Raw genomic sequence first — 15,395 nt, forward strand, 5'->3', positions numbered from 1 at the left:
TGGATTTCTGTAATACTTTAACTCTTATACATGGCTTTTACTGTACTGTAACAATAACTATAAGAAATATTAATCAGCTCAGCTTTTTGATTTTCCAGTCATATGTGCAATTTTAGATTTTTTTCATATAAGACAGGATGTTAAATTTAAAGTACAGTGTTGTTAAAAGATACAAATGCAAAATACAAGTAAGCTTCATGTCAATTCCCTTTGAACTCCAGGATTTCTTGCAAAAATGTTTTGTGTCTGGAAGCTGTCCTTAACAGGCCAAGTCTTGGCTATCTATAGTGACTGGGCCTGAACACTGAAATTCTGTGTTTAACAGGGTCTTTACCTGTTGCTCACGTATCATTTTAATCTTAGCACATGTGGTTAGTTACTTTATCATTAATTAATTTTTCATCCACAAGGCAACATTATTTAAAACATATTATCATACAAAATTCCTGGATTGAAGTTTCACAACTCACTGTACACAATGTCATTGATCTATACCCAAGGTCCAAAATTCTATAGATAGCTTAAAATATGGCCATCACTTGGGGTCCATATTTGCCTGATATCCTGTTTCTCCTGTGCATGACTTAACTGCCATGATGGCTCTATTTTCTACAGGCTGCATACATGTATGGCCAGGACCTGTTGATGGACCAGTCCCACTTATCACAACTGAAGTGGACTATGCTGTGGTTCTGCTTGTATTGCAAAATCAGGAATACTGCTGTGCACTGGTACAAAATGAGACACCAAAAGAGTTTTTCCAGTTCATTCTAATGATGTTGAGATGATGGATTTCACTCTTAAAGGCATCTAATGAAATTTTAAGGTGGCTAAACAATATAATATGAATGAGGAAATCTGTCTGATATTGACATCTACTGCCAATTAGCCCATTTTCGTCATTATTTCAGACTTGTAGCATTTGAAGTTAAGCCCCAAAGGAAGCTACATGTACAAAATGTAAGTGAGTAGCCCCTTAGGTTTTTGGGTACTGTCCATAAATAGCTAGAACTAGCCTATGATACAAAACAAGAAATAGTTCTCTGTCAGTGACATTGCATTTTAGTCCCACAAATATCAGACTGACTATGCTATGGGATAGGATTGATGTAACTTACTACTGTACATTAAAAGAATGACACAGAAAATTTAGTTTTGCTGCAATGGGTGTCTTCAACATCCAGAAGAAATTTCTGTATCTTATCCTGTAGTAGAATTTCAATTGTATAATACTATATACACATGTAGTACATGTATGAGAAATAAAAACAGGTACGTACAGGTCCCCAGGCCTCTATTCTCCACTTGCTGCAGATGCCCAGCTGACACATGACCGAGGTGGCAGGTTTGGGGCTGGAGCGGCACTTCCTGGGGGAGACTGTGGTGGTGAAGCTGTGTGTGATCGTCTGCCGACACAGAACCATCCGCGTCTTGATCCCCGGTCCACACGTCTTACTGCACGGTGTCCACTCTCCCTCGTCCCAACTGTAACAAGACATCTGAGATTTCAGACTTCTTAGAAATAATTTAGACATCTTGTAACTTTTGTGTTTTATCTATTGTGAATTTCTCACTGATTCTGTGCACATTCCACTGTCACTTTCTGACCAATCCTTGAGCACCATATTTCCTGTTTTTGACAGTTGACCTTCTGTCATTCAAGAGGCAGGGCCACTAACCACTAGACTATACGCATGCTACTCTCTTGTGTTCTATACTGTACTCACAATGCTGGGCAGGGCTGGGTGTTACATGGTACTGGCTGTACAGGCGGCCGTATCCGGTTGTCACAGTTGCTGGCCAGCACGACAGCGCCACTGTCTCTCCGTATGCACTGGATAATGTTTGTTCGCACCCCTTTGGGGAATGGAGAATACATGATTGTACATGTATGGTGATGGGCTTATCTTTTTAAGTGTAAGCTTTTATTACCAAAATGCACCCAAAAATGACATGTGTAACAAAATCATATGAACCAAAGTGAAACAATTTTTTTTAAGACAAAGGTGAACAGACACCATTATCAAGTTAGCATAACCAAAAACATCTCAGTGGCTCACAATGAGCCTTGTTTTGAATAGAAGTGAATATTAAAAATAATATTTTATACATAGTATTAATAAGATATATTTTTGCCTTTTCTTTTATAATCTCACCTCTTCCGCATGTGCGACTGCACTGTGTGTACCCTGAAACCGTCCATTCGAACTCTCTCCTACCAGGTCCAAACTCCTCGGTGGACCCCTGAAACACTCCCTCCACCGGCCCCAGGTTGGTTCCTGTGTACACCCCCTCTGGAAATGTTCTCCCGGGGGGTGATCGTGGGGAGGGGTCCTGGGAGGGGTTCAACCCCCCTCTGTCTATGCCCCCTGTGTACACATTTTGGTTAGGAAGTGTTTCCCCCGGCCTGTAAGATCCTGGCAGGTACTGCGTTCCTTCTGACCCTCTCTCAGCAGTTCCTCCTCCCAAGTACACGCCTCCCGTTGGCCGGTAGGAAGGCCCTCCGGGTCGGTAGATGCTCTGGTGCGAGGTTCCCGGAATGTACGCATTGTTCGACCCCCCAAACACACCCTCCTGTGATCCTCGTGGAACCACAGAACTCCCGTGTGAGCTCCCATCAGTACCCCCCTGGCCTCCCCCAGTCCTTTCTGATGCTCCGTCTACTTTTTCTGAATTGGAGTTGTCCGAATGATACCTGTTCGGCGGGGGTCTGTCCCTGTCAGCTGTGCTGTGGTGGTGCCTGTTTGAAGATGAGCTGTCCCTGTTGGCAGTACCGTGCTGTCTGTTTGAAACAGAGCTGTCCCTATCACCTGTACCCTCATGCCTGTTTGAAGTGGCACTGTCTCTATTCGCTGTGCCGTGGGGCCTGATTGCTTTGTTGATGTCTGATGTGTGTTTGGTAATGTAGATGGAAGGTCTCATTGTGACAGGTAGCGGGGGTGGACTGGGAGTCACACTGGGCATGGCTGGCAGGATGTACTCATACAAGATGCCCGGATTTCTCTGCTGGTAGATCAGCTGAGGAAAAACAAAACAGTAGTAGTTGAAAGAGTCCAGATTATTGACATGAGTTCAAACAACTCATACCTCTGTGATTTATCTAGAGTTCATTAAGTGACCATTGATCACTTCTGTTCACTTTATGGTGAATGCTGGTAATGCTGGTAACCCAATACCCTTCCTTACAATGGAAAGTTATCCATATATGCATGGAGGTAATGAAGAAGAAAACAGTGATCGTGTCGAACCGTCTGCTATTCTGAAAATGGCCAGTAGGGGGAGCTTGTGCACCATATTTGTACATACTGTCAGTACATAATGATTGCAATTTCCATTATCTCTAAGTTCTCATTGGTTGGTAAAGGTTCCAACAGAGTATGATTCATCCAATCATTTTGCAGGGTTTTACACACCATAACCTTCAGGATCTCATTGGCTGGTCCCTATGTCAATAGGATCCACTTTGCCCAACGTTAACCACAATGCAGGGTTTGAATTGACTGTAACTTTGTCCTCATTGGTTGGCCACAGTACCAACATGGTCCAAATTATCCAATCTAGGATTTCTACTTTTAAAAGTAAACTAAATCCTGATCGGTTGTCACCAGTAAAATGGTGGGACTTGTCCAATTACAGAGCAGAATTTGTTACTCACCATAACCTCAAGATCCTCATTGGTTGGCCCTGTTGCTAACAGAGTCTGCCCCGCCCGGTTACGCTGATGAGGTGTTGACCTTGTGTATTGGAATGTTGTCCCTGCGCCCTTGAAAGTTCCGGGATAATCTATCTCCCACTTGCCGTTCAAGTAGAACTTGCTTTTCGTATTCTTGAGGGCTGAAAAAGAGATTTTCTACTGAGAAATGTCTCGTAATTGTATTTAACAAAATCTCATAGTTTCGTCATTTTGTTATCTGTTTTAAAAATTTCTATTTTATAGTACAGTACTTTGTTTTGCTGTGCATTATGCAATGTATTGTCAAAGACTGCTTCAGGTCAAATAAACCTTTTATGGCATGTGGATGGAGCATAAATTTACAACTGAGACATTCTGCCAAAATTCTAAATAGCTACAGACCGACGTTAACATGTCTCATACTTGTATGATGCGCATAAAGATGGCAACCAAATGGATAGGTGAATTGTGAAGCTTACCAGTGAAAACAACATTCCTGCTGTCAAATCTTTTCACTGTAAGCCACCCTCAAGCTCGCGGTAAAGGTCATATCTCTTGTATTTCTCACCACCCTTGCTTTTGTGTACATCAGTTCAAAACCTACCTGACCCCAGACGACCCCACAACCTTCCGCACACTAATTAGCCATGCCCTGTCAACCCCACAACAGGCAGGCTGGGAACTGATTAAAGACTAGAACACCTGCTGTTTGTGGTGTGGGGTTTGTGCAGGTGAGACACATGTTTCCTAAAAACACCTGTCATGTTGCCAAGGCTAGAAACACCTGGGATGTGTGGAGTAGGAGCTTTACAAGTAACTCTTGACACATCTGTACTTGTGTTCTTACAGGTGTCTGATAAATGTAGGAATGACCTGTCCAGGTATATAAACCGGATTATTCTGACCAAAAGAAGATGAGACATGGATGGGGAATCAGCTTCTGGGGAAAAGCAATACAACTAGATTAAGGCAACAAAGGAAGGATCTAGCAGTACATAATGTTTTTAAAGTTTGCAATGATCTTTCATTCTTAGTAAATGAAACAAGACAAGATTGACCTTGACATTCCTTTTTGTCGAGATTCTGTGGAGTCCAACGTACTTCTTGAGTCATTTGCTAATTGTAGGTCTGGAAAAATCTTGCCTCTTAGTATTTTTGTGGTCCCCTGGGGGCATTCACATCCCAATCAACATCCATAATCAACCATAATTTATGCCTACATTTGTATTATACAATGCACAATGTACCAATAATCCAGCCAACCAAGGAGGTTAAAAAACCTCCTTGAGCCAACTGACCCTGTCTGGAGCAATCACTCCTCTTCAGCAACCCCTTTTAACTGTAGTCTTGACAGGTTTTGAAAGAAAGCACTAATCTATTACCAGTACTGTCTTTTACACTAAGACTACGTTCACCTTAGCTTGGTACCATATTACATAAGGGCCGACACCCTCTTTCACTTGAACCCAGCGTGAAGTAAAAAACGACAAACGCCAGCTCTGTCCTGACATTTGCCATGGCAACGCTGACACTAAAGCAACATGTTTTGACAAGCAAGCATAGATTCCGCAGCAATTAAAATTCCATGCATTCACCGACAAGAGAAGGGATCGCCAGAATCTTTTGTGTTTTGATTCATCCATGTCTGAAACTTGACAGTCCAAGGCACGAAGTGCTGTTTTTTTATGGATCGCCAAAGAAAATGTTGCCCAAGACTAATTTGGGTTCTGCCAGCAGCTTCAGGAGGTCTGTCCCAAGAAAGACTAATGTGCAATAATCCATCTTACTCAACTTCTTGGATGTGGATTGGTCAGTTCAAATTTATCTCTTATAATGGGCCTCAGTCTCCAAGTTTTCTTTGACTTGTTTTGTTGCCTAATTATTTTCTTGCCACTAGATAACCGATGAAATAACTTGGTGTCACAGTGCATGCAGGATGTACATGTATGTACGACTGTAAGATTCTTTGGCCCTTTCATTCACTCCCAGTTTTAAGTTTTCCTCCATCTTGTATTCTTGCCTTATTTTAGGTATAAACTTGTGTGTCTGTACAAGGTAGATGGATGGTTGCTGCACCTTGGAACCTTCCCAGAGTGTTTCCTCCAAGCTGACAGGGCCAGCTTCTGCAGACACTGCCGCATTGTCTCCTATCTTCTTCTCTGTCAAAACACCAGCCCCAGCCAAGTCCACCTTCCAAAACAACAGTCTATTCTACTCCAACAGATTCAACTGGCACTTTTTCAACTGTAACATTCCAAGGCAAGGAGATAGCCATCGGCTTGCCTCTCCAACTACTAGTGTTACTCCTGTAGACACCCCAGGAGCAGCAAATTAAAGATTCCTACCTCTTCCTGCTTGTTTATTTGTTTTGCATAACCTGTAAACTGCCTCAAGGCACAACACACCAATTTTGTACATTAGGTGCATTGCACATGCACCAATTCTGTATCCAACATGCACCTGTGCCGCATCCAACAATATGCACGACATCCCATGATGCATCAGTACCAAAAATTACACAACCAAGTTGTTTTTCTCCCCAGAGCCCAGACAGGAGATATCTTTTTTATTCACACGTCTTCATCAGCAGCAATACAGTGTCTATCACTGCACAGCCATGCACCTGCTTCCCACATATATCCTCAGGCGTCGGCGTAAAAGTGAAAGTGCACAGAACCTTGAGACGGGGATAAGACGACCTGACGGTGTACAGAACATGCAGATCTGACCTGCAGAGTCTCAGGGACCTGAAGAAGATTCTGTATGGCACATCCTCAAAACACAGGCCGAGTTTACTTACACTTCCCTGTCTGGACTTCAAAGGAACCCCCGACGTGTTTGTTTTGGATGAAGATTGTCTGCTGAGCATCAAGAGGAGTTATGTAAACGGCAGGCGTCACAACAACACCTTTACAGCAGCAGGCCAGGTCTCGGGGTGAGAACCTTAGGCTCTACCAAACTCCAATGGTTTGCTGGAAAATAGTGACAATTGGCCACAGAGACAGAGTATAATATGCCAGAGGAGTTTGTCAGCCATATTCTGTGGGTTACAAAGAGGCAACCTTGCTTTCAATTCTGGACTTAACATCAGGAATTAAAATCCTTATTGCTCAGATGACTTGAATGCAACTGAGATGGGTAGCATTCCTTATATAAGGGAGTCTTAAGTTGGAGTTTATGCTATGCGCATGAGCCAGTGTCATGCGTGTTAAGAACCCACCACACTTTTCAATGAGAGTAAGGATACGCCCTGGTGTGTGTGGATCAAACTCGACAAACAGTCCAACATTGCGAATATAAATCATTAGAAATTTTAATTGTGATTTGGAAAAACTCTCTGCAAATACTCTTTCTGCCAGCCTCTGTTCCTGCCATAGTATAACATATTTCTTAGCCTTACCCTGTAGTACAATGGTTAATGACCTGTCCTGGGATGTACATGTACATGTACAATAAATTATGGTATGAAATGAAATGACTAGGCCTTATGACACCATACACCGATGAACAGGTGGGTAATTAACATAATCATCATATAGTCTATCCAACTTTGTTGTTGATTTATGCAAATAAGATACTGATTTGCATAAATTATATCACTTGATCATGTTCCCTACCCAATGCATGACTAAGAACTAGATAGGCACAGTTCTGGATATGATAAATGTGCAACACTTGTACTTCTATTAAAGAAAGACGTTGCCAGCCCAGGTCCTCCACCTATCCAGCACAGGTCAAACTCCTGGCTTCAGTGGAATGCCCAATTTCACCCCAGTAGGATGGCCTGGCTGCTCCAATTGAAGCCCACCCACCGGGCCTGAGTTTGAGTTAATATGCTGTGGCTGTGGATTATGGCTGGGAGTTGTGATGTGGTGCATGTTCTCCCTGACTCTGCCTGACAGCACAGCTATGTCTTCATCTGGGAAGTGTTACTGTGGAGACTGGTTTTGCTCCAGATGATCCCCTCCCCCACTCTTCCTCCCAGTCTGGGGCGACACAGCCCTGTCTACCACTTCTATCATATCAAAGAACCCCAGACTGACCTCCCAAACCTGCTGGAAGTCCAAGTGGCACCACTTCAACAATGAGAAACACTAAGACTAATAAGAAACATTACTTGCAGTGAAAGATCAAGGTTCAGAGCGTAGTGCACAGACACATTGCCCTTCTGGAGCTTGAAAATTCACAATCCTCTCATCAGATCTTGTAAAAGTACTAAATTAATGCTAATCTTTCATCACTACATATATAACATCACACCACAAAAGCACTTTTCCTCCCCTAAATCACTATTTGCAGACAAGTCCACTATCAACCAGGTGTGATGTGTCTGAAGTTATCTCAAGCAGAAGGTAACATGAACTTTTCCCTGAAAACTGTCAGGACCTGAGTCTGCAAGATCCTTTAAGTTAAAACTTTTCACAGATAAGTTGACACACGGACTTGACCTTGCACTTCCTGAGTGGTGTCGGAGTGTACCAGCCTGCCAGGCAGTTAGGCCAGTGATTTATGCGCTGGGGTTTGCAGCACATGACCTTGAGGTAATGGATGACCTTGAGGTAATGGATGCCCTACATCTAGCTACAGTTTACTCCTTTTGCTATTTCGCCCCAACTCAAGGAAAACATTAATCATCTTATAAGCACAGGGACTGGCTTCTTATTCTTTCATGCACTCACTATCATCTACATATGTAGTATTGGCTGGAGTTTTCATCTGTAATGCAGTCAATAGTTTATCACCATAGATATAATACTGAACTTGGCAGCAAATTTGGCTGATGTCAGTTAATCAATTTGTATCCCTTGTTCTACATGGACCCAGAGTCAGCAGTGTGCACAAGTTATAAATGCCAGCAGGAATACAAGATTGGAATAAAAATAAGCATAAAATTGAAGCTCATGATGTAGAAAAAAGATTAAATCATAGAGGTCAAGATAGATGTCCTTTTCATTTACAATTGTGTCCTAAGATATCCCTTTTCCAAAATTGTGCCATCATACGACAAACAATAAAAGAGATATGGTGTATGATTAGAGCCAACTTAACATATTTTTGAAGCAGTGTGGCCCAGAGTTTTACATTGTAATTCAAGGTGTCACATGTTTCAACGCTGAGTTGTTTAATCCTCTCTGTGGCATTTACAACCAACAAAGTCAAGTGTACATTCCACACATTCTAGCTCTGAAAGCCGGACAAAAGATCCATTAGGCCACTCCAGGTTCATCAGGTGGTTCTCACATTGTTGAAGAAAAATGAATGATTCATATCACAGGCTCTGATGCTGATTATACAGTGGCTTAGATAAGAAACACAGAAGTGAACAAAAACCAATGAGACTTTATGCACGTTCATGTTGTAACTTTTTTAAACATCAAATTTTTTCCAGAGTGGATCTGAAAACCAACTAATTAATTTTCATAGGTCTAAATCCTCAATCTCCAACAAGCAGGGCTGATGTTACTGTTTCTTTTGGATTACATAAACAAGATTGCATGTTAAAATTCACCTCTCTACACCTCTTCTAAAAGCCAAAGATAAAAGTTCTACAGTGTCGTTGTGGACTGTCATGCCTATATGGGGTTCAGCTGTTGAGTACCTCAAGAACACAGACATCTGAAAGTCGTCATGGAAAGTTAAAAACTTCCTACTCCACATACCACAGGAATAAGGCCAAACTAAATAACCGAAGGCCACACTAACTTGAGTTTACTGGTGACATCTGTGTGCACGTGGATTCTGGCCTGATTCCCATAATCCAAGAAACGTTGCTACTTTCAACAAATGGACAGTGATCCTGGTAACCATGGTAACAAGTCAAAAGTCTTTATACTGTAAATTCTTTTATTTTTGCATTTTGCTAGCTTCATATTTGAAACAATTCTGTGGTACAATAATATTACACAACATTATATTTGAAGGAGTGTGGCCCAAAGGAGATAAAAAATTAGCCACGTTTGGGCTTGTGTTCTTGACAAAAAATCCCCATCTACATCAGCTAAATATACAGAAGTGGCGAGAAGCAGCACTCCAGTCATGAACTCTGTGGAAGGTGTCTGATAGACCTGGAAATGTACATAAGACAAGAGACATTACCTGATGTGAAAAAGAAAATTGTAAGTCTTACCGATGTAGTTCTTGCTGTGTGCGAGCTCGGTGATGTTGATGTGCCGTGCTCCTGCGGGGATGCGCATGAGGGGGTTGTACCCCACGGGCAGGTGGTGCCGTGTGAACATCCCTGACACCACCTGGCAGGCCGAGTTGTCGCCGCCGCACACCCCACACTTATCCAGCGCTGTCTGAGAGCCCAGGACACCATCGCAGCCCACTCGCTGAACAAACAACAAGAAAATAGAGATTTCAGACTGCTGTTTTTAGCCTTTAAGTTTACAGAGCTCTATGAACTATTTTGTGCTTTTGTAAATGTAATGGAACTGTATAAAAGATTGTATAATTACAGATGAAATTCAATTGGATATTACAACACTTTCTGAATTGGGGCGTACTGGGTCACATTTGGCCCTGACTTTCCTATCAACTACATTTGTAACTGTCGAAATCCTCGCCCACCCACCATGTATCCAAAGCACCTTTAACTAGTCATATTTATGTACAAGACATGTGAATACCAATTGAATGTTAAATGCAAAATAACTCATATACTAACAAAATTCATTTGTTTTTCGTGTTCACAAAATTTCTCTTGGCAGGGCAGTCAACTTCAGGAACTTACAGAGCTGAAAATGTAGTTTTGGCAGTGAACCTGTAGGTTTTACACAGAGTTCACATCAAAACATCCTCATGTCGAGACTCCCGTCCAGCTGCAGACCACCTGTTAGCTCTACACTTGTTTGTAGTCACGGCAATGAACCTGACTGTTTGCTGTCATAGAAACACTTGTTTGTTGTCATGGCAATGACCCTTTGTGCCCCCGGCAATGAGGTAAGCCCCTTTATATGGCTGAGACGAGGCTGGGCTGGGATTGTTATCTGTGTCAACTAACATCAGTGATAGGGCAAGTCGGTGTGTAGGGAAACAGGGGATTAGATTCTCCCACAGTTTACACACGTGTGAGGCTGGACTATGGGATTCACTGGTTCTCAAACACTTACTGGGACAACAGTCAAGTTAGGAAGAGATCTATTTTCAGTTGATGCTGCCTTATAATATGTGCATGTAAGCATGGGAAGACTAATGTCTGGTAGATCTACATGTATGTAAACTTTGTAAAGTCTATGTTAAGGTCTGATGTCGAAGGTGCACAGTAATTAAGGTTGTGCAGATTCACAACAGTAATGTTGATAACCTACATGCAAGGTGCCAGCATAAAAGCAGGTCATCTACATCTACATGTAGCCTGGCCAAGCTTGAGTTGACTCCTGCCCGGTGCATGTTTAGATCTTGAAGACTTCAAAGCGGGGCCAGGGTATCATACCCTTGGCTGACCTCCAAATCAGGCAAGGTCATATCAACAAGCCCACCGATCAGTCTGTGCCATAAGTTACAGCGGGTAGGTGAAGACCTTCCTCCCTAAATCTCTCACATCAAATCTCTGTGACCTACATCTGTAGGTTAGGATGTTATTTTCAGCACCAGGGACAGGACCAGTGTACAGAATCAAAGATGTCTATCCCAGCTTTATTTCAATAGTTTGACTGACATGCAGCCACAGGCTGACCAATAAACAGAGTTGATAACAATCCCTTTAACCTGTGACCTCTGGGCAGGCAGATATCTCTATCAAGGTGACAGGATAATCTGAAGCATAGGGGACGGCCATGTTGGGTGACCTCTAAATGACCCGTCAAGCACCTGTAACCACAACCAGACCTGCAGACACAGCCTCCACTTACCTCTAACATTGGTCTTGGAGAAATAAATGGAAAGTGACAAAATTGTGACACCCAGAGATATTCATGTGTCCCTTTCCCACAAGAAATTAGGTTGGCAGCAGGGGCAGTGGGGGAGGCTATTACAACAGTATTTTCCTTCATATTGACAATGTGAGTGACATAATAATGTTGCTATTTACATACCACTAAAAGGTCAAATTAAAATTATTGCTGGTATCCTTTTAAAATAACTTCATATCAGCTACAAGAGAGAAAAAACAAACAAACTTTAGGTTGTTTTTCAAATTATGAAATCTAAAGAATGTATGTAACATTATTGCATTGTTTCACACTATATGTACATGTAAGTGGTACCGGTAAATATCTTTAATGACAGCAAGAACAGGGTGGTCATTCTGTGCAGAAGTTCCCTATTTCTGACCCGTGCATCTACTTAGCACACATGTAAATAGAATATGATATCAATAAAATGCCTGAACTTCTGCATTTGACCTTCAGCTGACCCCTGTCGGCCAGCTGACCTAGTGGCTGGAGGGGGGAGGGGGCTGTTGTTCTTCCCATTACTAACTGCTGCAACTTATGTCAGAAATGTCAGATGGTATTATCTTCTTGTCTGCTACAGAGCTTGACAACTCAGTCATCCAGACAAGATCTGATTTGTTGCTTCTTGGATTCAATAAGACTAGAAAACCAGCATGAAAACAGTCTGAGGGGAAGTTTGTACCTAATATCCTGAAGGTTATTACTTTCAGGCAGGAGGCATTATAAGTCAGATGGAAGTTTTCCTCTGTTTTTTTTTAATTGCTTTTATCTACTAGGTATGTTGCATGGGCCAACATAAATAACTTTAAAATGACTTTGATGAATGAAATATTATATCTTCACAAAGCTTTGACCTGATATATCAAGTGAAAGGTATACAAATTCATGGACAGTTTAGGCTCACCTTTTGGTCCATGCAGACAAGCAAGGTTGGACCTGTGTTTCTATAAGGGTAGGGGTCACTGACCTACAGGTCACTGTCAGGTCATGAGCATGTTCAACAGATGGGGGAGGGGATATTTGCCATTCTTGACATTCCCTGGGATGACACCACATGTAAATGCTGTCTCTGTATATGGTTTCATTTTAAATCAGCAGTTTTTGTGGCGGCCTATTACCACAAACTCATATCATTGCAACTATGGATATTCTAGTTCTATTGTACATGTAGTACAGAATTGTTTCAACAGCAAATTTCAAACAACTTGGAAACCTTCTTTTGACTCCTACCGTAAAATAAAACAACTGCAGGTAATATCACCAGATGTCCCTACTACATGAACATGTAGGACACGGGATGCCTTCCCCACAGGCCACTGTGCCCACAGGCCTGGAGAGAGTGTCACCATGTAAGTGTCTGACATGTAAACATTTGTTCATAAACACCAAAGCGATGTGACATCATCGACAGCGTGCGAGGTAACCCGTTCCGTGGCTCTCTCGCCATCGCACCTGTCCGACACGACCCGCGGGGGTGATGTGCAGGTCAGACGGGGAGGTGGATACTTGGGAAGGTGATTATCAGACACATGGTAGAACTAGCAGCACACTGCTCCTACAGGGACTACTAACTTGGTTCAGCAGCAACTCAGTTGGCCCTGCATTAGTTAGGCCACACGAGTTTGAGTTGCTGTTTCTTGGATTTTTGCAGGGAATTAATGAAGCAGGTGGATGGAAGGCATTTAGTGACAGCTACAAATCTCAGTAATTATCACATATATGATAGAACTAGCAGAACACTGCAGGTGTAATAATAATAATAATAATAATAAATGGTTTTTATTGTCCAAACAGTACCCATGCAGTCGCAGCCTTACGGCTGAATTGATGCAGGGTATCACACAATAATCAATACAAATCACAATTACAACATTCAAATAATACAAATGATACACACAGTCGCAAGGGTCTGTGCGGCTGCCATTCGGCGCCACAAGATGACCTCAATACGACTTTCCCCAACCGAAGTTAGGTACCCATTCACACCTGGGTGGAGTGAGGAAATTCGTGTAAAGTGCCTTTCCCAAGGGCACAACGTCGGGGCGCATGTTCAGACATGTACCGGGTACGACTCGGAATCGAACCCGGGTCTACCGGTTCACAGTCTATTGTTCTAACCACTACACCACCCGACGCCACTACAATTGTATTCTGCGGTGTCATATGTAGTCCAGTGGTTAGTGACCCTGCCTATGGACCATGAGTTTAAATCAAGGTATATACTAAACACACAATCATGTATTTTCTGTCTTCTCTGTCAGGACCAGTGGAAGCCTAGCTCAACTGTTCATTGAGTTCACTTGAGTATAACTGGTTCCAGATCACTTTCATTTTCACTGCTCCTACAGGGCCAAGCAGAGTGATGTACTACCAACCAACTTTGTTCCAGCAGCAACTGGGTTGACCCGGCCATACTAAGTTGAACATGACTTGTGGAGAGCATTCACACACAAATTGATTTTGACCTGCTGGTAACAAAACCACCTGGCAATAGAAAGTAGTTGTTAAGAGTTAACCTTCAGTCTGCTAAGAAATGCATTTAGTTACCAATGTGTATTGGTAATGGGGTTAGGTAGAAGGGAGGTTAATATTAGCATGTGTGATCTCTTTGTGATCAGAGCATATGATTATCATACTTGTCAGAAGACAAACATAAACTGGAAGAAATTTATTTCCATTCACACATCAGATTAGGAATCTTCCTAGATGTAACCCATAAAGTCAAGTTCACAAGGCTTTAGTTGCTGGAGGTGCAGAATTCTGGGCATGGTTCTGCTCCCACGTTACTAAACCAGATGTAACACGCCCGCTGAGAACAGGACCGGCAGATTGGGACATCGGCAGGTCAGAGTCGCCGGGCCTGGGGTTCAAGGTGTGCCACAGGCCAAGTTCAATTAAACCTAATTACCTACAAATGGACACGGCATGTTGTCATTGGCTCCCCTCAGGCATGGGGCAACTTGATTTAGCAGGTGCTGAATTTGAACTTGTACTGGGATCAGTCGCTGATAAAACTGCCTTTCAGCATCACATCACAACTTTGCAGGAATGTAATACATTTTGCTGTTACTATCATATTTACATGAAGAGCTTGCAATAAAGTTTACACATTAAAGACAATATGATTGTAATGTAGTGGTTCCCACTGTATTTTGATGACAATGAATTCCACTCTACAGTTAACATTTTAACTCTAACTCTTCATACATTAATTGGAAAACAAGAGTTTCAGTCTAAAAGAGCAAGGCTCTTCAGTCAAAACGTATTGAAATTTCTCTTACATCAGACAAAGAGAACTCTAACAACTTTGTCCCAACATGAAAAGACTATTAATTTTTAAAACAAATCTAAAAGCCATGCTGCACATACATTGTATATGTTTAAGTTCTTTGATGCTGAGTAAGAAAAGGCATTGACCAGGCAACCCACTGTTGATGACATCACCATGGCAACCTTCAGGTGATGACAAGTTACCATGGTAACTGTGTGGTCCTGGGGTGACCGTAGTTCCTGAGAACAATCCTGTTGAAGTGGGACAAATTTAGCATGAAACTTCATCAGTGTTGGAGCATGTACTGACAATCATGATGACTGAAAGGACTTTGACAACAAAAGGTAGTACATGTACATGTAATTGACTTATCACACTTTCAGCTGACTTTTCAGCCAAAACATTACTAATGTCTGGAGCAACACCAGTTCCTTTTCTTGGATATTGGAGAAAATTTAAAGCAAGGGAACAAGATTTGAGAAAAAAAACTGCCAGGAAACTTGCACCAAAGAAAATTTCCCCTTTAAAACTGAGTGCACCAAGGCATGAATTTGGC

General features: G+C 42.2%; 1 protein-coding gene across 11 annotated transcripts in view; it reads right to left on the minus strand.

Moving 5' to 3' along the window:
* The window catches only part of LOC109469672 (thrombospondin type-1 domain-containing protein 4-like), a 101,357-nt gene that overhangs the window by 12,399 nt on the left and 73,563 nt on the right, over positions 1-15,395 (minus strand). For all 11 annotated transcript variants that reach the window (XM_019768219.1, XM_019768222.1, XM_019768221.1 and 8 more), the window contains 5 exons: positions 9,801-10,005; positions 3,656-3,834; positions 2,157-3,018; positions 1,728-1,857; positions 1,281-1,485 (listed from right to left, as the gene is read on the minus strand). In XM_019768219.1, coding sequence (XP_019623778.1) covers positions 1,281-1,485; positions 1,728-1,857; positions 2,157-3,018; positions 3,656-3,834; positions 9,801-10,005 — 1,581 coding nt within the window. The remainder of the gene's footprint in view (positions 1-1,280; positions 1,486-1,727; positions 1,858-2,156; positions 3,019-3,655; positions 3,835-9,800; positions 10,006-15,395) is intronic.

The sequence above is a fragment of the Branchiostoma belcheri genome, unplaced genomic scaffold (assembly GCF_001625305.1).
Source record: "Branchiostoma belcheri isolate BF01 breed outbred unplaced genomic scaffold, Haploidv18h27 scaffold21, whole genome shotgun sequence".
Taxonomy (NCBI): Eukaryota; Metazoa; Chordata; class Leptocardii; order Amphioxiformes; family Branchiostomatidae; genus Branchiostoma; species Branchiostoma belcheri.